Source organism: Mustela erminea, chromosome 1 (assembly GCF_009829155.1).
Source record: "Mustela erminea isolate mMusErm1 chromosome 1, mMusErm1.Pri, whole genome shotgun sequence".
In the NCBI taxonomy this organism is placed as follows: Eukaryota; Metazoa; Chordata; class Mammalia; order Carnivora; family Mustelidae; genus Mustela; species Mustela erminea.
Window position 1 is genome coordinate 109,204,125 of NC_045614.1, and position 22,367 is coordinate 109,226,491.

Here is a 22,367-nt window from a genome sequence, read left to right on the forward strand (position 1 = left end):
TAAATATATTTTACTTAAAATTATAGGATAATGTATTCTCACTGAGTAGCATATTAGAATAGCATACCTTTGAAGAAATATTATAAAAAAACTTTTTGAAATTAGTCATTTAATCTTTGCATGCAGAAATCTGTAAGCATCTTAATTATGACATGCAAGTGATCTCACTGGGTTTCTTAATATTGACTTCTTTAAAAGAAGTGATATTTTATATCCATTCATCAGCTGATGGACACTTGGGTTGTTTTCATAATCTGGCTATTGTAGATAATGCTGCTACAAGCATCAGTGTGTATATAGTCTTTGAAATTAGTATTTTTGTATTATTTTGGTAAATACCTAGTAGTTCAATTCCTAGATAACAGAAGTAGTTTTATTTTTAACTTTCTGAGGAACTTCCATACGGTTTCTTAGAGCGGCTGCACCATTTTGCATTCCCACCAACAGTGCAAGAGGGTTCCCCTCTCTCTGCATCTTTGCCAATACATGCCATTTCTTGTGGTGGTGTTTTTAGCCATGGGGATGTGGAATATTACTTGGCCACAAAAAAGAATGAACTCTTGCCATTTGCAATGACATGGATGGAGCCAGAGTATCACGTTAAGTAAAATAAGTCAGAGAAAAACAAATACTGTCTGATTTTACTCAGGAGTGGAATTTAAGAAGCAACACAAAGTGAGCAAAGGGAAAAAAAGAGAGAGAGGGAGGCAAACCAAGAAATGGACTTTTAACGATAGAGAACAAACTGAAAACAGATGGTTACCAGATGGGAGGAGTGGGGGAATGGGTTAAGTAGGTGATGGGGAGGGCACTTGTTGTGAGGAGCACTGGGTGCTGTAAGAAGTTGAATCATTATACTGTGCAACTGAAACATTATGCTGTATGTTAATTAACTGGAACTTAAATAAAAAATTAAAAGAAACAGTATTTTCATTGGAAATGAAATAAATAGCCGTATCTTCAAGACTCATGCATATTCTTCTTCTTTTTTTTAAAGACTTTATTTATTTAGTTGACAGAGATCACAAGTAGGCAGAGAGGCAGGCAGAGAGAGAGGAGGAAGAAGGCTCCCTGCTGAGCAGAGAGCCCGATATGGGGCTCGATCCCAGGACCCTGGGATCATGACCCGAGCCGAAGGCAGAGGCTTTAACCCACTGAGCCACCCAGGTGCCCCGACTCATGCGAATTCTTTAGTCCACTTATCTGGGAATTCATGATTTTTAGTACTAACTTGTCCATTCTTGGGAGTGGAGGTAGCACAGAGGCACATTTTTTTTTTCTTTTTTAAGACAATGGTCCCTCATTTGGCTTCTAACTTCCGAGGGGGTGCTGCACACACACTGCCCAGGTAGTTGTACTTTATAATAGGATGATGGTTAAGAGGAGGCCAGCTTCCTGAGAGCAAGCCATGTGTCTGGATTTATTGTGTGACTAAAGAAGCCAACAGAGGACAACCTGTTACATTGGACCCTCCAAAAGAGAGGTTGTTGAATTTGTAGGTTATATTTAGTACCTTTGGTCAACTACTCATCATAGAACATAGACATACGAACCAGTCACGGTCTTAGCACCGATACTCTCATTTTCAGAAAACTTTTATGCTCCAACTATGACCCAATTTTTAGGGCATGACTAATTAAAAAGTCCAAAATAACCAAAGAGCCATTTTTAGCATAGACTCTAAAAACAAAAGAACCACATCAGCATTTAGATTGCTGTTTATAGAGACTCTCCTCGTTGGGTATTAAAAACCATCACCTGCAAGATGGGGTGGGACATCTGTTTCTGTTTGCTAGGACTTCTGGGGTTGGAGGAAGTGACAAAGTACCAGACAAATGCTCTTAGTTATAGTCTGTCTCCGTTCAATGAAAAGGACCCATACGCTGCTGCTGCCAAGGGCAGAATTAGTTCCCCAACCTGATGCTTTCATTGCAGGGTTCCCCTTGGTGCAGACTGAACAGAATTCTTGAGTAATGAAAATCATGGCACTCCCTTGTGACTGGAGAAGCCTGTTTCAGACCCAAGCTGTACTTGATACAGCTCTGGGTTCCAGGAATGTCTGCCCTACACACGCTCTCACATGGTTTGACATGAGACCAAAACCATCTTGACAGGGAGTAAATTATGGGCGTGGCCAGCAACCATCTTTACTCTCAAACCTGATTCACTTGCTTTTCTCACTTTTTCAACTTTTTCGCCAAGATTTTCTTCTGTTATAAGGAGAAAATCTCCTGTAAGTTGGGTTCCCACCTGTCTACCTCTTCTATTTGGTCCTTCACTTGGTCTAACACTGTGTACCAAGGGAAGGAAAAGCAGACGAGGAGTGAGGGGGAAGGCACATATACACATGTAGAGTGTATATTCACACATATGTGTATACACACATAGAGCAAAAACATTTCAACGGAGTTATGTTATTAAATACCTACTATGTAGAGGACTCAAGGTAGTCAGATATAACTAAGAGCTTAGTCATTTAAGCAAATACCATAAAATAAAAATAAAATTCTGTGGTATATCAGAAAGGAACATAACACATTTGTGGTAAGCAAAAGTTTCATTCACTCATGTACCATGCATTTGTAGAAGAGTTTGTCCTCAAATTAGGCATTCTAGGGTCATATTTATCATACAAAAGATACTTGGTAACATTTGCCCTGTTTAGATTGAGACTGTTTTTCTAGAATGTTAAATGATTAGTTTTACAGTACCTAAGCATAAAAAAGACAAAACTTACGACAAAAACCAGTTCTTCATAGAATTGACTGAGTGTTAACAAAGACACTGACCATTAAAAAGAAAGAAAGAAAGAAAGAAAGCTGTAGAAATCAGGACCTAAATCATCTCCACCAGTGTCTAGCTGTTTTTAACTTGGACAAGTTACTCTGTGCCTCAATTTCTTCATCTATAGAATCTGAAATAATAAGGTTTATGACCTACAGAGTGCTTATTGCAGGCCAGATGTTGTCTTAAGCCACTGACACAATTAACTCATTTAATTCTCAAAGCAACCTCGGTCAGGTAGAGGCTACTCTGCAGGAGGAAACAGGCACAGAGATTAAGTTAGGAGACCTAACAATTGGCAGAGAGAGAATCTGCACCAAGGCACACAACCCCAAAGGCCGGTCTCTTAAACATTATACTACCTACTTAGTTAGCAGTTAATACTAGAAAATCTTAAGGTGGTGTGAGGACTAAATGTGTAAAATTAAGTATGCAAACTGCTTAGAATAGTTTCTGGCACATAGTAATAATTTAATAAGTATTAGACACTCAACAGCCTTATGTCCCATGCTCATTTTCAAAAACCACAGAATCAAAAATTGAGATCTTCAAAAATTCGTAATTGTGGTTTCTGTTGTTGCCCTACTTAGTAAATAACTGCTCATTAAAACTACATCATTTTATATCCATTGAGTTAGAAAAATTTAAAAATAGTGACAGCCAAAGCTGGGACTCTGGCAAAACACGTTGACTTGTCCTTTTAAATAGCAATGTTTTCCAGAAACTTGAAAAAGTATATTGTCTTTTGTGTCAACACTCTCACTTCTTCGATGACAGCACATTGTGGAGGAAGAAATAAAGTCTTCTGATCAGATAGTCCTGGTTTCAAATTCTGACTCAGATGAGAATGAAAATACAAAGAGGTTCTTCTAATTACTAAATAAGTCACATTGGTCAAATTAGTTCTCTCTCTGGGCATTCTTTTCCCTTGTCTGCAAACTTAGCTTAAAAAACATATTATATGCGGGCGCCTGGGTGGCTCAGTGGGTTAGGGTCTCTGCCTTCGGCTCAGGTCATGGTCCCAGGGTCCTGGGATGGAGCCCCGCATCTGGCTTTCTGCTCAGCGGGGAGCCTGCTTCCCCCACACACACTCTGCCTGCCTCTCTGACTACTTGTGATCTCTGTCTGTCAAATAAATAAAATAAAATCTTAAAAAAAATACATATATATATATAAAATATGAAATAATGCAGGCAAATTACATGGCACTTTGTATGGATTGAACATGTATTAGTTTGTCTTCCTTAAATATTTGTTCCATGGAACAATCCCAAGGAAATAACTCAAAAGAAAGGTGATTATATAATATTTTAAATTTTTAATAAAAATTATAGTGGTGCCTGGGTGGTGCCTGGGTGTCACGGTTGGTTGAGCAGCTGACTCTTGGTTTCGGCTTGGGTAGTGCTTTCACAGTCATGGGATAGAACCCTGAGTAGGGCCTCATGTTCAGCAAAAATTCTCTCTCCCTCTCCTTCTGTCACTCCCCTCTATGCTTATGCATTCTCTTTCTCACTCTCTCTAAAATAAATAAATAAATCTTTTAAAAATTTTAATAAAAATTAAAATTAACCTAAATGTTCAATAAAGGAAATAAATATATTAAGTTGAATTGATAATGAGCTCCTTATGCAGTTACTTATGTTAAGTATGTTAAGTACTTATGTTAAGTGCAAAAATACATGACAAATATTATATAATTTATATAATGAATAAAACATTGATTATTTTATTTTAACTTCCATGTATACAAAATTATGGACCAAAAAACAACTGTTTTACTAGATTTTTTTCCCTTGTTGGCTTCCATTATTGTCGGGAACATGTTATTGGACTAATAAATAATTTTTGATATCATTAGTACAAAATCACAAGTGCCTTTTTCTGAATGGTTCATCTGAAAATACCTGAAGTGTTCTCATATTTATGTTTCCTCCTGAGCTTCAATGATCTTTCATTACCTCACACTTAATTTGATGATTCTAGAACTAGTTTTGCTACAGTAAAAACAGTACTAAAAACCTCTGAATTTTTAAATTTCTTATCATATATCCAAAATCTAGGACTTATTAAATATTTGCTGAACACTATTGAATAGTTCCGTAGTTTACAGTGTTGAACTATTTAAAGCATTATCCTTTCTTTCTATTCCCAGTCACCCTAGCCAGCAGTATTTATCACCTTATTTTAATATGAGCTTATTTACAAAACTCCTTTAAAAACATGCCCAACAACTCAGATAAACTAGATACTTTAAAAAAAAAATTCTTATAAAACCCCAAATTATATATGCTTTTTTGTGTGTTTTTATTTTGGATATGTTACTGTCATAATTTCCTGTTGTTTTGTTGAAAAAATACCCCAATTTCACTTTTGCAGAGAAAAGTTTGGACTGCTTTAGAAAAAGTGCTTTGTGGTATTTTTAGCTTTTTCATATATATTCTGTCTTCCCAAGAAGTAAAGAAATACAGAGCTTCTCTGAAAGGAAAAAGGAAAGCAGAGAGAGGGAAAAAAATAAGCTTTCTACTTTATGGTTCTGCAGGATTGAGTTATTAGGGATAAAATTGTAGGGGCACTTGGGTGGCTCAGTTGGTTAAATGTCTGCCTTTGGCTCAGGTCGCAAACCCAGGGACCTGGGATCTAGTCCCACATCCAGCTCCGTACTCAGCAGGAAGTCTGCTTCTCCCTCTGTCTCCCTGCTTGTGCTCTCACTCTCACTGTTTTAAATAAATAAATAAAATCTTTTAAAAATTGTATATAAACTGTATGTATGTAGATACAGTGGTACCTGGAGTGCCCGATAGAAGGGCTGCTCATGAATTCACAGGGGAGGGCAGCACTGAAGGCTTGTGCTCAGTGAGAAGACTTGATTCTACGTGAGATTCTGCAGCAAGCATGTCAATGGGCACACAACACCTAGGATGGCCTACATGCAGTAGCACTAACTTGAAGATAAGGCATTTATTAATATGCCAAGTTTTAGTTACGAAATCTTAATTAGATACACATCAGCCTCTACAGGATACTTAAAAAAAAAAAAAAAATCGCTGACACAGGTGCAAAGATTTATCACATCAGAGAGTATCAATTAAGATGCTGAAAAAATTCATTTTGACTGGAAGGGTTTATATTGCTCATAATTTAGTTTGAAAGCCCTGTCTAGCAGAAAGTTTTTGTTCATTCCCTGAGATAACAAAAGTGTGAAAAAGAAAAAGAAAATGGAAACACCTCTTATTAGCACTTTCTATTTGGAGGTTGCAATATAATGGAAAAGTTGGAAGATCTTTTTCTCAATGAAAGCTTTAGAAATTTATTTATTTTATTTATGTAGTTAAGAAATAAATGACATTATTAAATTCAAGCATAAACATGGAAGTTTGGTTGAACCAGAAAAAAATAAAGAAGAAAAACTAATGATGAATTTCAGGTTAAAAAAAAAAAGAAAAAGAAAATACCAAACTTTACTTATTTTAAGAGGGAGGAGGGGAGAGGCAAATTCGTAAGGGGAGAGGGAGAATTATAAGCAGTCTCCATGCCCAGCACAGAGCACAGTGCAGGGCGCAATCTCACACCCTGAGATCATGACCTGAGCCGATGCAGTAACTGACTGCATCACCCAGGCACCCCCACAAAGCTTAGAATTTTTAAGGAAGCCCTAAAAATTGACCACTTCTATGATGATATGTCAGAATATGGTAGAATAAGCTGGTTAAATGCAGTCAATAACCTTAAGGTATAACATATTTAACTTACAAGGAAAAGTCTGTTGCAGTGTTACTCTTCTCAAGAATTTGTGTGTTTTCTATTATTTATTTCAATCTACACCACCACTTGTAAAAAAGCTTACATTAAAAATTCACCCTAGGTAACCACGTGGTTGGTTAGATTACCACACCAGCATCCAATTTTGTACTTCTTGAGTCAAATTGCTTTATCAGTTTTAACATTATTGTGATTCTGGTTTTCCCCTCAATTATAAGAGAGCTAACCAAGTTTATGGAAAGCGAGAAAGGGTGTTTTCTGTTCAACCTGACAAATTAAGCTTGCTCATTTGAAAAAGAGAAAAAGGTACTGGAAATTTGAAAGTGGCAGGGGGATTTTGAGCCTTACATTTTTCTTTTCCTGTAATGATTTTTGAACTTAGAGGCTAATTCATAACAAAGTCTCAAGATACAAAGGGAGAATAGAAGACAAACAGTAAGGGCAGAGTGACAATTAATTTTCTTCATTTAAATTATCCCCTAAATATTATGGCTTAAGGTAAAACCGACATGTTAATAACTGTCATTTCCAAAACCCTGACTAACCAATAAGTACACATCACCTCATGTCCATTTCTCATCCTATTTTAAATGGAACAAAGTGACTTTCAGAGGTTGGGAAGTGCGTAATTACATAGACTGAAGTCTTTGGACTTTGATCGTAATTATAGTGCTTTATCCATCCATCACTTGTTGCTTGAGGACTGTTCCTGGCGAGTTACTTAAAGGAGATAGGAACTCTGTTAGGACAAATTTGAGCTGCAAAACAGCTAATCAGAAACTTGGCTCTCTTGACTTGAAACAGATTGAAAATTGCCACGTTAATCTACAATCCATTTGGCTCTTAAGTAAAGTGAGAACATGAAGTTTCCCTTTAGGAAGACATGTGTCTGTTGTTCATATCACTGGGTACCTTTTTATAAGCTTCTCTTTTTTTAATTTATCTTATTTTTTTTTATTTAAACTTTATTTTTTTTCAGTGTTCCAAGCATTTTTTCTGCATCACACCCAGTGCTCCATGCATCTTTTTAAAAGCTTCTATGGGGTCCCTGGGTCCAAGTTTGCCTCACTGTAGTGGTCTCAAAATTGACTGCAAACAAAGGAATCCTCTGTGGTGCTTGATTTTAAAAAAAAAAAAAAAATGCTAGTTTTGCATTCCTCCCCCTCACCCTCCATTTCCCAGAGAAAGGTATCAATGTAATTGTTAACCTAAAATTAATTTACAACCTCGGAGAGCCTAGGGCTATTTTTTCAGTAGTGGCCTGAGAACTCCATGAATCAAAACAGTTTGCTTTTGTTTACACTGCAATCCCAAGGCTCCACCTAGATTTATACAAATCATAGTCTCAGGCTGTGGATGTAACATCTCTCAGAATTCCTGACATCAGAAGTGAAAATGTAGGTTACTGTGGTTTCCTGAACCTGAAGTTGGGCATTACAAACTTGGGCATCAGTTACCATCTACGATTTGAATCGAAGTATATTTCCAGGGCCCCTGGGTGGCTCAGTTGGTTAAGTGTCTGCCTTCAGCTCAGGTCATGATCCTGGGGTTCTAGGATTGAGCCTCACATTGGGGTCCCTGCACAGCAGAAAGCCTGCTTCTCCCCCTCCCTGGGCTGTGTCCCCTGCTTGTTCTTCCTCTCCCTCTCTCTGTCAAATAAATAAATAAATGAAATATTTAAAAAAACCAAAAAAATAAAAAGAGAGAGAGAGAAAGAAATATATCTCCATGTAAAGCATGTTGAGGAACGTTAATAGATGCCACTAATAAAAGTCACCTTTCTAACTTGGTGCCTCCTGGGTGGACACTTTGACCTTGCAGTCCTCAGCAAGCATGCATCTTCCTAGCCTTCCTCATATCTCCTTGTATGATTTCTACATATGCAATTCTACATTGGATTCCTTGAGTCTAGTTTTGTATCTTACACCTCCTACTATACCCTCTTGGCACCAAGAAATAATAAGTAAATACATAAAATAAGTTCCTTGAGTCCTTTAGTTAAATCAAAACAAAACATAGTTTTAGTGTTCATGTCTACAATTTGAGGATAAAATTTTTTACCTGGTAAATTAGTTTCCTGTGGATGCTGTAATAAGTTCCCCCAAGCTTGTGGCTTAAGCCAATAGAAATGCATCATCTTAGAGTTCTATAGGTCAGAAGCCTGATGCAGGTCTCACTGGACTGAAATCAAGGTGTTGGCAGGGCTGTATTCCATCTGCAGGCTATCGAGGAAAATCTGTTATTTCGCCTTTTCCAGGATCTGGAGCTGCCAGGCTGGCTTGCCTCGTGACCCCCTTCCAACTTCAAAATCTGTTGAGTCCTTTCTCACATCACATCACTGGCTCTTTTTCTCCCTCCAACTTCCACTTTTAAGGACTCTAACGATTACATTGAGCCCACGTGGTTAGTCCAAGATAATCCACCTATTTTATTGATCAGCTGAATAGCAGTCTTAATTCCATCTGAAACCTTCACTCCCCGTTGCTGTGTAATAGAACATATCCACAGGTTCTGGAGATTAGGACCCGGTCATCTTTACAGGCCATTTTTCCACCTACCACACCTGCCCAGGTGGGTCATATACATGCTGCCCTGGGAAATACTTTGTTAACGGTAACGTTTTATACAGTTTTAACAAAATGATAATATGTTCTGTTGTAGAAATAACTTTGAACTGGATCACAAGTTTTAAATTCTAGATCTGCTTCTGCTACTATTTTGTTCTGTGATTTGGAGAAAATCACTTAACCCTTCTGGGATTCAGATTTCTCAACCTCAGTTGTGAAGTGAGGAGACAAGCCAAGACATACCAAGTCCCATAATGGTTCTTTTTTTTTTTTTTTAATTTTATTTATTTATTTGACAGACAAAGATCACAAGTAGGCAGAGAGGCAGGCAGAGAGAGGGGGGAAGCAGGCTCCCTGCCAAGCAGAGAGCCCGAGGCGGGGCTCGATCCCAGGACCCTGGGACCATGACCTAAGCTGAAGGCAGAAGCTTTAACCTGCTGAGCCACCCAAGTGCCCCAGTCTCATAATTATTCTTAATTTTAAGATAATATCAAGCAAAAGGGAATGAAAGTATGCCCACATGAGGACACAATTATTGCTGGAAAGGAATCCCCAGTGTGCTGGGGTGCTGCATTCACATTGGTAAAACTGAGGAATTACACGAGGATAATGCATTTCAGAGTTGAGCTGGGGTCTTATATAAGGCTTCACATACCAACCGTGAAGAGTAGATCAGAGGTTCTAATCCCTAAATACTTCATGAGGAAACTTCTATTTAAATAGCTTAAATGATTTCATGAGGTCATATAATCAGTTAGGGGTGGAGTTAAGCCTATTATTCAGATCTTTTGACAAGTTCTATATGTACTCAGTGTACACACTTCCCTGCCTCCCTACCATTTAAACTCACTCACAGCCCAGGGGTTACATCTAGAATTATAATACATCATACTTTGGACTAACCATAAATGATCATAAAGGGCTTTTAGAATTTATTCTTGTGAAAGTTGTAAGGGTTTGAAGCAGTTTTTTTTTTTTCTTCACTACAACTGATGGATATATTAGTCCCTGTTGATAAATTATACCTTCATATTTTTTTATGAACCAATTCTTCCTGCCTTCTGCCTTGCTTCGATTCAAGTACTGATAGAAACAACATACACAGACTGTACCATGTTGGCTTGTTATAGATAGAGAAACAGTGATTATGGAGATGGTCAAAATGAATGGATTAGCCTCACTAAAAGCTGGTTTGCTCATTGCAGTAAGTGGATACACCCTTTATGTCATAGCAGAAGTTGTATCATTATATGTTTATCAATTTTGAAAGACATTGGATGTGCATAAACAATACCGTGGGTATATATTTTATTTTTTGAACTTGGCCATGATCCTGACAGGTATAAGTGTACTTGAAAAAAGACTGCCTGTAGAGAGTTTAATGAAAGGACTGTTTTCCAAGGCATAAGGGATAGGATATGGGGTTTTGGAGTTCGTAATGACTTGGAATACAGACCACTTCTACACTCGAAAGAAAAGGAGGGTAGGCATCGGGATCTGTGGCAAGGGTATCTGACACATCCTGCAGCCTTTAGTAGAAAACCCAACAGGGAAGTGGCCAGGGAAACATATACCCTAACTTCCCTCCTTAGGCACTTTTTTTTAATTAAAATTCAATTAGCCAACACAGAGTACACCATTATTATTTGATATAATGTTCAGTGATTGATCAGTTGCGTTTAACACCCAGTGCTCATCGCATCTCCTAGGGTGCTTCTAACCCAAGAGTAAACCAGAGGAGAAAAGAAGAGTTAGGGCAGTCTTTCGAAGTCAGCTTCCAGAGGTACAGAAGGAGAAGAAGAACGGAGGACGCAAGTGGAGAGGCAGGGGGAGGACACCCAACACAGAAGTACATCTGCCCTTCTGTGATATTCTCTCGTAAACGAAATGATGTTCCACTAGAAGTTCTCTGTCACCACACTTCCTTTTGGGATATATTTAGAAAGTACACTTAATGAAGTTGACCTTTTAACTGGTAAAGCATAAAATCCACAATCAATAGCAATTTACACAGGAAATGCTTCTTACTCATTCACATACCTCGTTAGCAGTTGGAACTTTTTTGAATAGAGGATGACGGGCAAAAAAAAAAAAAAAAAAAATTTACAAAATCATCTTGCGAGTGACTCAAATGATAATATGTTGCGTTTTCTCTTATTTGTAGCCCTCAGCTATCGCATTATCTCAAAATTTGATCTTGCTTTCATCTTTATCACTTTAACCGCTTTATTTTCAGTTATATTTTGAAAGGATTTAGTCTTTTAGAATTACACAGTTTAAAAATCTATTTTAAAAACTAGATGGCAGTTCTAAAAGCTAAAGGGTGAAAGAAGTCCCCAAATTATTACCCAACAATAAACTAACAGGGATTTAGATTCTAAAATGCTACATTTTAGATTCATTTTGAGTTATCACCTAATAAAAAATGAACAGAACTCATTGTTTATAGTTTTCATTTTTAAGGAAATGGTAATCTACCCATGCACTCTTCTTTATTGATCTGCCATAATTTCATCTAAGCTTTGATATTTGTGCTAAAATTAAGTTAGCAATAAAATGACAAGGCTTGTGATTTCCTCCCCACCTTTTCTTCCTCTTTGTAATGGTCCAAATCATCAAAGAGGAAATCTTAGCTCCATGGTTTTCATGCTCTTTTGATTGTCAGAAAAGTTTTTGCAAAGACTAAAGTAAATTAGCATAAACCCTGGAACACAACTAAATGTATAGTATATCAATGTGTTTAGGTGCAAAGTGAAAAAAAAAAACCACAGAGGGTGAAATCTCAATTTTAACTGAGAATGATTAGCATAGAACTTTGAAAGTGGCTTTTTGGGAATGGCATTAATATTCAGTAATGAATGATAATAGCATCTCTCATTTATTCTATTCTGTGATAAAAGGAAACCATGCATTAGGGTAGCTTGGAGTTAAAAATAACAAGATATCCTATTCTTTCTTTTTTTGAAAATTCCCTTTCATGACTTCTTTCTAAAGACGAGGTCAGGAAAAAAGACAAATTTAACTATGTAGATGACTACAATTGTGGAATGATTAAATTTGGTCTTCCTTAAAATAGATTTTGTAAACTGAGAACTACAAGGTTTGTCGGTTAAGAAAAAGCAACTTAAACCCATTCACTCACTAGGCATTAAAGAGCATATTACTTATTCTTACATTGACAATACATGCTATCGTAGATACCTTGCAGTGTTAATCTACTTACTCACTTTTTCACTAAATAGTGTGGACAGGAAAATAGTAATAATTCAGTCTTTAAAATATGTGGTAAAACAGTTAAAATATTTGAGGAAAATATACGTTATTAAGTATATAAGTACCATAGAGTTAAATAAATAAATATTACGGGCACATCTTACTCATTTCGCTATTTCCAGTACCTTGCACAGAATAGATGCCCAGCAACAAGCATCTGTCTGCTCTTTATTTGCAAGTTGTTTTCATTACAAATGGAGAGTACACTATCTTGCTGAACACAATTTATTAAACTACTTTAATGTACTATTAGTGCTTTGAATTTTATAATATGTCAAAAGCAGGCGGTTTTTATTCCATGAACTAACAGGTTGTTGGGACAATATCAGAAGCAATTTTCTCATTTATTTATATTTCCAGGTTTCTCTCATCAATCACGGGTAATGCCTGTAGACAGGGGTGTACAGGGTTGACGTGTGGGTTGCTAGTCAATAGAAGAAAGTTTCCTCCAGAGCTGAGGTAGATCCAAGTACCTACGTTAAAAAAGATGTCCTCAAGGGAAGCATGATACAGCTAATATTTCATCAAACCTATGCTTTTAGAATACCATTTCAAAAGATTTTGAGTAGAACAGAAAATTTTGAGTCTGGAAAACAATTTGGGAACTAGAAAATATTGGGTGTTTTGCTCTTTATTAACCCAATCCCCAACTCCATTGAAATCTAATTAATAAGTTATCCAAGAACATAAACTCCAGAGTCCCTCATTTTTGCTAACATTGTGATTTGTGGCAGATAACAAGGCAAAAATCAGATCACCATTCACATTTCTCATTTCAACCTAGAAGACCACAATTTGCTTGCTCTTTCTCTCTCTCTTTTTTTTTTCTTTTTTCTCCCTCTCTTTTCTTTCTTCACCATTTACATTTCTGCTTCTGCTTTTTCAGACAGCTCACCAGAAACCTCACAGGAAGAGGAGCAAAGTCTACATTGTCAACATTAGTGTTCTACATGGTGACAAGTCATATTAATGAAAAAAGATCACACATCTTCTGTAATTGCCTAGGCAATGTGACAGTAACTGAGCCCTGCCCAGAGAGCCCACTCCACTTCTGGTATGAGCTTCCAATAAGCCTTGGTGGTGAATGACAAGTTAACCCCTTTGGAACCCCACCATTTTCAACACTCAGAGGACCTCTCTCATTAGTCTTATAAAATAAAGTATGAAATTCCAACATCAAATATCATGCTGTTAAATTAACAACATCACACTGCTACATACGACTTAAATATCTCCCATAACTTTATGACTGGAAAAACACTGTTCAGATTTCATTTACCAGTTTAAAAATAGCAAACTCTAATTTGAAACACATACACACACATCGTGCACACTCACTAATATTCTCTCTTAGTGCTAGGCAAATGTTCCTTCCTATAAATATAAATAAAATTCAGTACAATCATAAATTTTAAAAGTCAGATTTGTCAAAAGATGATATTTGTTATGAAACAAATCAAGAAGAAAATATTTCTTAGAGCCAAAATGACAAGCCACAATCTGTTGGCATAACAATGGCTATTCATCTATTTTTAATGTATAAATCAAAATTATTCTGTGTTTATTTTCACTTGAAGATAGTCCATTGATTATTATATCCATGACCAATGAAATTTCTTCTTCTTGGGTGGGTGAGCATTGAGCAAGGCAAATAACATATTTCCAACATCTGCAAATGTGTGATAACTTTTTTCAAGAAATCATAGGAAGATTGCCTTTGTAATTTTGTAGATCCAGACATGAGCTTAAAAGAAAACTAGAAAAGATGCCCACAAACCACTTTAAGTTCACAGCAAGTCCAAAATAATATCACTGTGCTCCTAAACAAGGAGGGGTTGCTCTTTGTAGACAGCAGAAACACTCATAATACACAAGGCACTCCAATTAAGTTTTGATAGAAGTTACGTCACATTTCAACTCACCGCTGGATGTATGGATCGGGACAGTACTGTAGGGTAGCACACCGAGAAGTTTCACAATTCATTTCCTTCAACTCTCTTTGATAATCAACAAGTGGAGAACAGTTAGAGAACATATACACATGTACCTGTGTATATAGAGATAATAAAGCCAGGAGGCTAAAAGCAATAGGGTCAAATGCTATCAGACATAGAAGTTTAGACACTTCCCCCTTTGTACACATTTGCAAAGAGGCGGAGCGTTTGTTGATTTGAGCCAATGAGATTCGTCAAGTGACTCAAACATCAGAAACAGTTGATTCTTACCAGCTGGGCATCCTCTCTCAAATTGTTCTTCCCCCTCTACCACGGCTTCAGAAGCCTGGAGGTATAGTGGTCACATTTGTTGGCAACTTGGAGGCATCTCTGAACTGCTGATCTCTCTGGTGATTGGATGCTGGCGTGAATGGCATCAGAGTTTAATTTCAGCAGCCGGGACTTTTATAACAGAACTGAGCTGATGAGTGTCCATCCTGCCCCAGCTAATTAACGTTTCCATGTATCTGCATACTGATTTGATTTGAGGGCTTCTGTAACTGTTTCTGGAGGAGGGTTTTTTGTTTTTTTTTTTTTCATTTCCACCTCCCCTCCCCCCCCCCTTTCTCTCTTTCAGCCAACCGCCTGTTGTGGTCACAATCTCAAATAGCAAAGACAGGGAAATTCCTTGATTATATTTAACCTAGAACTCACTCTTCGTCTCAACTAAGAGAAACTTGTATCCATTCACATCCCTTAGAAGTTTTTCCTTCCCCAAATAAAAGAAAATAACCTTTATCGAGCTGTGTCTCATTTTCAAATATCCTACCTCAAACACACACACAAGATTTTCTTAAAGTGATAATAGTTAATTATTTCAGACTATTTTAAAGCTTAAAAAATTATTTTATATTGCCTGTTACTGAAAATATTCTGGTTTACTTTAATCTCTTTCACTTTGCCTTACTTTCTTATTATGTTTATTGTTTTTGCTGGTTTTGGTTCTGCTTTGACTCGACCTACTTTAGAGTAAAAACATTAAATTCTTCATATATCCCAAAGTGAGTATAATATCAGAAAAGTTTACATACAGAATCACTTACTTCCTTTCTGAACACAGGCTGTAAACCTATCCTGGTTTTGTGGATTTGGAAATTGAATGAAATATGATTCAGAAGCTAAATTAAAATAGACTCCAGCAGGGAAAAAAAAAAAAAGAAGCTCGTGTGCCTAAGCGTCACTAACATGGCAAGTTTACATCCTCCACTCACCGGCTAACCACAGGTCACCTGTAAATGGGTAACATCAACAGTAGCCAAAATTGTGAGATAATCGAAAATCTTTTTCGGAGAAATTTGACATTTCCTTAAAAGAAATTGTGGTTTTCAAAACGTGTTTCATAAAATATTTCATTTGTTGCTTCAGCCAGGATAGAAGGGAGAAGCTATTTAAAACTTGACATTCTCTTCCCTTACTTAGCCTGAGAGTGTCTAACATCTGTGAATTGTGAAATTCACAAACACGCTGGCCTGAGCCCCAGCCAAATCAAACAGCTTGTTCTACAAAATGCAAAACTTGAAGGGAAGATCGTTTTACTAATTAATTATAGATTTGTTAATTGGTGTTACAGTGTTTGGCTTTACTCCTGCTATTGGAATACAGGTGACAAGAATATACAAAATTCATAAATTGAAAATAATTTCCTTTCACCATGGCCAAATTCTTCCATCACACAGGGCCTTGTTTTTTTCCCATTTATAAAATGAGAGGTGAAATAATGATCTGGTAGTGCAGTGCTTCTCAAAGGTTAATGCATCTGTGAGTCACCTAGAAATCTTGTTAACACATCTTCTGGTTCAGTAGGTCCGTGGCAAGGCCTGAGACTCTGTATTCCTGAGATGCTTCCACGTGACACTGATGCTGCTGGTCCTTTCATCACATTTGGAATAGCAAGACTTGGTGCTCTTTTCAGGCCTGATATCTATTTACTTCTAGGAAGTAAGTAGAACTTGTCGACATATTCTAAATTACCAGGAGAGGCTCTAGATTCCCAAATAAGTTATCAATTTGCAAGCATTTCTAGCATGTTTTTAATTGCAAAAGGTTTATAGCCTAATTTATAGAACAGAACATTTAAATTGCATGCCTTGACATCAATAGCTGTTATAAAAAAATCCTGAATTTATTTAGCTAAGAAGGACAGATATTAAATGGCAGAAAATTTTCCATAAATAATCATGAAAAATAATGGATCCTATTGCATCCCAAAAATAAATGCAGAGAGCTACCTTGACCAAGGGCAAAAAGGCAAACTCTCTAAGATTCAACAGCACACCAATATCATACAACCATCTACAACCTGGGAAAATAAGTGACAATTATACTATAATTAACATAATTGCCACTTGTATTAATATCACATCTGTCTTCCCCCCTGGAGTCTCAGGTTACAAATGCATAAGTTATTTCTTTGGTGTACAAGTTACATGCTTTTCCAGCAACTCAAGTTTCTTAGGCAAAGACTATACAATGAGATACACAGAAGCCTAGGAGAAGACAATGGCTTTTCTGACAAATACTTAGCAGTCTGAAGGATGTCGTTTGTGATGACTTTAAGTATGCGTGCAAAGGAAGAGAACATCAAGGACTTAGGGAAACAGCAGCATTTATGACCTGATATTCTGGACATAACAGAAGAGAAAAAACACTTTTCCTTCCCAACTCCTACCAGCGGAGAGTGTGCTCCGTGCCAAACTCTGGTATTTAAAATAATGTGAATTATATACATGTGAATTATTTCACTGCAGCCCTTCTTTATGCATTCCATCCACTGGTTACATACTTTCCTGGTTGCTCTCCTGCCCTGGATCATATTTTGTTGCCCCTTCCAGAATGTTTCCGAAGCCCATCTGTATATATCCACATCTCACAGATCCTTCAGAGGACAGAAAGCCTTTCTCATCCCTTCAGGTGAAAGGAAACTCCCCTACCTTTAATGTCCTGACTCATATCTGTTATTGTGTAACGGTACCTGCTACTTTCTTTGTGCATGTGGGCAATTTTTGCATAAGCCCCATCTTCTGTACTGGATTGCGAACAGGATGAGGGTGACTTTGCTAGTTGATTTGTTTCTGTGTCTCCAGGGACTAGCAAAATACAGTTCAGTGGTGAATAACATGTTTATGTCATTGAGAAAAATCATCTAATCATAAGTATTACAAGTGATTGAAAAATAACTTTAATAAAACACTTGACTTTTAGAATCAAATTTACTGCTGTATAATTTACACACAATGAAATTCACTAATTCAAAGTGTTCGGTTTGAGGAGTTTTGACACATTATATACCATATAGCTTCTACCACATCCAAAATATAGAATATTCCATTACCCCTAAAATCCTCTTATGCCCCTTTGTAAGTTAATTCTTCCACCACAGACTCTGGGCAATCACTCTCTTGCTTTTTGTCATTATTATTTTTGTATTAGTATTTTTTCCAAATACTAGTTGCATATTTTCTAGACTTTTTGCATATTTTCTAGATCTAAATACTAATATTTTACATTAGTATTTTTTCCAAAAACTAGTTGCATATTTTCTAGAACAGCATTATCCAATAGAACTTTCTCTGATGAAGGAAATATTCTATATTTGCACTGTCCGACATGGTAGCCACTAGTCACATGTGACTAATGTGATTGGGGAAACAGATCTTTGCTTTTATTTTTATTGAATTTTAATCAACTTAAATTTAAATAGTCACATATGACTAGTGGCTACCACGTCAGGCAGTGCAAATATAGAATATCACATAAATAAAGATGCATAGTATGTATGTATTCTTTTGTCTAGGTTCTTTTCCTTGGTACACTATTTTTGAAATATACCTATGTTGTTACATATGAGTAACTGGCTCTTTTTTATATAGCTGTTGAACATGTGGATTCTTTTCCTTTTCCCCCTTCTTTTTGTTATTAAGAATAAATTCTGGTCTCTGATACTCAATTATGGCCAGAAGTAAAAGTCCAATGGACTTTTAAAGAACTCAATAATAATATGTCCTACTGGGTACTTTCGTAATGTGGAATAGCTTGGTGTTTTTTTTTTTTTGTTTTTTTTTGTTTTTTTTTCCCCAAGGTTGCTAAATCTCTAGAGAAGACAGCAGATATGTAAAGAAACTGGCTAACCAGGATTTCACCTGGTTTCTGGTGCCAACTTACTCCCTGACCTTAGGCAAGCAGCGTTCTTTGAGCCTTAGATTCTTGATCTTTAAGAGGAAAGATTTATCAATGAAGATTATTTTGTTACAAGCAATAGAAACTCACTCTGGCTAAATGAAAGTATGTTTAAAAAAAAAATGAAAATTCAGAGTGGAAGAGAAAGTTGAAAAATGAAGTTCAGGAAAGGGTCAGAAGCTTCAGGGATCTAAGTAATAGAAATGAGTAGAGTCACTTCATTATACCACAGCAGGAATAAATCACACTCAACAGGTTTTTCTAAACTTGCGTCATTTAATTTAAGTTTAAAATTCGTGGAAGTAAGGTGCCATGTTTGGCCCAGAAAAGTCTAAGCACACTAATCCACAGCCCCACCAAGACTGGGGCAAAGAGAGTTTCCAAAAGAAAATAGAGCTTCTATTACCAAGAAAAGGGCAGTAGGTAGAGGACAATTGAAAACAACAGATGCCTCCTGAGGGTTTTAAAGTGGATGATCTCGCACATTCCTTAGAGCTCTGGCTGTCTGTGGCTGTGGGATTGGAGAAGCTAAATTGTCTTTCTTTTGGGTAACTAAACCTCTGGTCCTGTCCTCTCCAAGTCATCCTGGCTGGTGCCTCTTTTCTAATATGGGAATCAGGAGAGGACATTTTAGCATATAAGGTGATAGAGTAAACTCATCAAGTGTTGGTCACATTGAAGGAACTGAGGAGTGGGGTGATTTTTAGTCTTACAACACTCTGTGTAGTACAGGACTTCGGATTAACCCCACAATCTCTATTTTCATGGAAACCAAGTTCTGGCTTGGGGGAGGATTCTACTAACCCTTCCACCTTTGTGCTCTATAAATCTAATATTTGCTAAATAAAGCTGGACCTAGAACTTAAGTGGGCTGGATTAAGGTCAATTTTTTTTTTTTTTCTATCAATGAAAAACCAGATGCATTGCAAGTTTAGCAATGTGCCTCGTCTGATTTGATCTCCACCTTTTACAGGTCAACAGAATTCATCGAATAGGGAAAAAATGCATAGGTAAGCTAATGTCATTGAATCTACGGAGAAGGAAGATGCTTCACAGGGTTGTCTGGGAAAAGGGAAACCTCTCTATTCAGAGGGCATGCAAGGAAACACAGAGACCAAATGGGGAGGGAGGAGGTTGGCAGTTTCCCTAACAGACAAACCTGATACCCTCCAAGTCACACCCAGTGTCCAAAAGCAATGTGGGTGGGCTTCTTTTCCAGACATCCCTGAACAGCTGTGTGAGGGCTGCTCCTCACTCCTACCCCTCCTTTGCTTAATGCCCACGTGAGTGAGAGATAAATAAGGAGACACAGGAAGTCCCTATTTGGCACTTTACAGATTTTTTTTCGTGAACCATTTGTCGGTCGCAGATATGATGCACCTTACTCTGAATGTCTTGGTGTTAAATTTCTAAAATAAGGAAATCTCTTACATAATCATAATTCAATAACCGAAGTGTAGAGATCAACACTGTTAAAATTTTATCTTCTCTATATACCTTATTCAGGTTTTCCCAGTTATCCCAATAATGTCCTTTATAGCAAGAGAAAATCCTGTCTCACACATAACTTTATGTCTCATGGCATAGATATTTTTGAAAGATGCAGGTCAATTACTTTGTAGAACATACCTTGATTTAGGTTTGGCTGATGTTTCCTCATGATTAGAGTTTAGTGTACTTTGGGTAGATACATCACAAAGGTGACACTGGTTTTCTTAGTACATCATTTCAAGAATCGCTTAGTTTTCCAAGCCCACGAGGTTTTTCCCAAGTCTCCTCTCAAAATTAGATTTATTATAAACCTAATACAGTTATGTCAAGCCCTCTCACCTGCACAATCTTGGGAATTACTCAGCAATATTTTTATATCGCCATTGTGTTTCCATAAAATATATGAATGTGAAATATTTGAACTATAGTCTTCTAATATTACTTGCACCATTCTATTCCAATTTTCCCTTCATCAACCTCATCTCACACAGAGTGTTTGTAGAGGTGCAGTGGGATTTTTACGATCCAGCCGAGGGCAAGTTAGACAGGGGATTCTCTGAGTTTGTGTTTTTTGGGGGATACATTTATGTGGTTTGTCGCTATCTTTGTGCAGTGTTCAGCTATTGCTACTCATCCTCTAGTAGGAACGGCTTCCGGCTTGGTGTCACCTGAGTCTGGGGCCAGGAGTCTTAAGGATATTCCTTATAATAACTGCCATGGGAAATGGGTGAATAGTAGCGGATAAACACAGTCTGGAATGTACAGAGCCAGCAACTGACCTATGGAAAATTTTCCTTCTTTTCATCAAGCATGTAAAATTGCAAGCAGTGGAATCAATATATTAGTATTTACCAAAACTCACCCAGGCTCGCTCCTATCTATTATGTAACATATACAATTATAAATGAACCATATATTATTTGGTCATTTAAGATGGGTGATGCATTCAATAGAATTTATCCTTATATTTGTGTTTGTAGGAACACAAATGTGTGGTAGCAAGTGTGTTTGTCAAGCTTTAGATTGAGGCCATATATGTGATATTAAGGTTGTATATGTAAGGGATGCCTGGGTGGATCAGTTGTTAAGAGTCTGCCTTCGGTTCAGGTCATGATCCCAGGGTCCTGGGATTGAGCCCAGCATTCGGCTCCTTGCTCAGCGGGAAGCCTGCTTCTCCTTCTCCCACTCCCTATGCTTGTATTCCCTCTCTTGCTGTCTCTCTTTCTGTCAAATAAATAAATAAAATCTTTTAAAAAAAGGTTGTACATGCGATATATCTAGGAGTCCAAGATTCTATGACTGTAAACTTGCAGGCTACATTTATATATGATCCATTGAAGTATCTCTCTATATGAAATCACTTTGTTCCAGAATGATTTGAGGTACCTTATAAAATACATATACTTATAAGAATATTAAGGAATACATATGCAAGATTACCAGAAGCCAAAATTAAGATAAAATAGGAAGCTTTGTTGAATGGGTATAGAGTTTCAGTTTTGCAAGATGAGGAAGTTCAGGAGGTTTATTTTACAACAACATGAGTATATCTAACACTACAGAACTACACTTAAATTGCTATGATGGCAAATTCAGAGTTAGGCATTTTTTTACCATAATTAAAAAAAATTATTTTAGAGACAGGTAAATGAGGAAATAAATAACCACTATAAACATCAAGGGTAAGAAAAGTAGGAGAAAATCAAGGACAGCATTTGTTCACAAAATAGTGCATGAATTTCTACACTTGTGCTTAAGGGCCATGAATTTATCTGTAAACTCATAAGAAACTAATGTAAGGCTAACTTATATGTCATCTTTTTTATCCACAATAATAGCTTAGACTTGTTATACATAGCACATTCTAGGTACAAAATAGATCTGTTAAAAAAAAAAAATAAGAGACTAAAATGGCTTATACTGAGTCTTCCAAATAAATCGACCTTTGGTTTCTAGTCTGTAAATCCAATGTATTCGTTCAATTGCTTCTTACCAATAAGTGAAGCGGATGATGTTGTAATGGGGCCTGACTTTTTAGTGACTTACAGCATAATTCTCTCTCAAGACTCTATGGCACTCACTGATATGACAATTGATTCATAGATTCAATATGTATATTGCTTGAGGGATTCCTCTGAGCACCCATCAAGGAACCAGGGACTGTGGGTAGCAAGTGGGTCACTCTGATTCAGTCCCTGAACTCAACCTTCGGTAAAGCTGAAAATGATTCTCCTTTTTTCTTTTCTTTTCTTGTCTTGTCTTTTCTTTTCTTATCTCTTTTCTTTTCCTTTTCTTTCTTTCTTTTATTTTCTTCTTTTTTGTG

The 22,367-nt window shown here is 36.9% G+C and overlaps 1 protein-coding gene across 6 annotated transcripts in view; it reads right to left on the minus strand.

Moving 5' to 3' along the window:
• The window catches only part of TP63 (tumor protein p63), a 221,858-nt gene extending 207,215 nt beyond the window's left edge, over nt 1-14,643 (minus strand). For 2 of the 6 annotated variants that reach the window (XM_032337940.1, XM_032337939.1), the window contains exon 1: nt 14,306-14,574. In XM_032337940.1, coding sequence (XP_032193831.1) covers nt 14,306-14,526 — 221 coding nt within the window. In that variant the 5' untranslated portion in view covers nt 14,527-14,574. Of the gene's footprint in view, nt 1-14,305; nt 14,580-14,608 lie in introns of those variants that run through there. The other 4 variants (XM_032337954.1, XM_032337953.1, XM_032337942.1 and 1 more) reach the window with 3 other exon arrangements.
• Nucleotides 14,644-22,367: the final 7,724 nt, after the last annotated feature.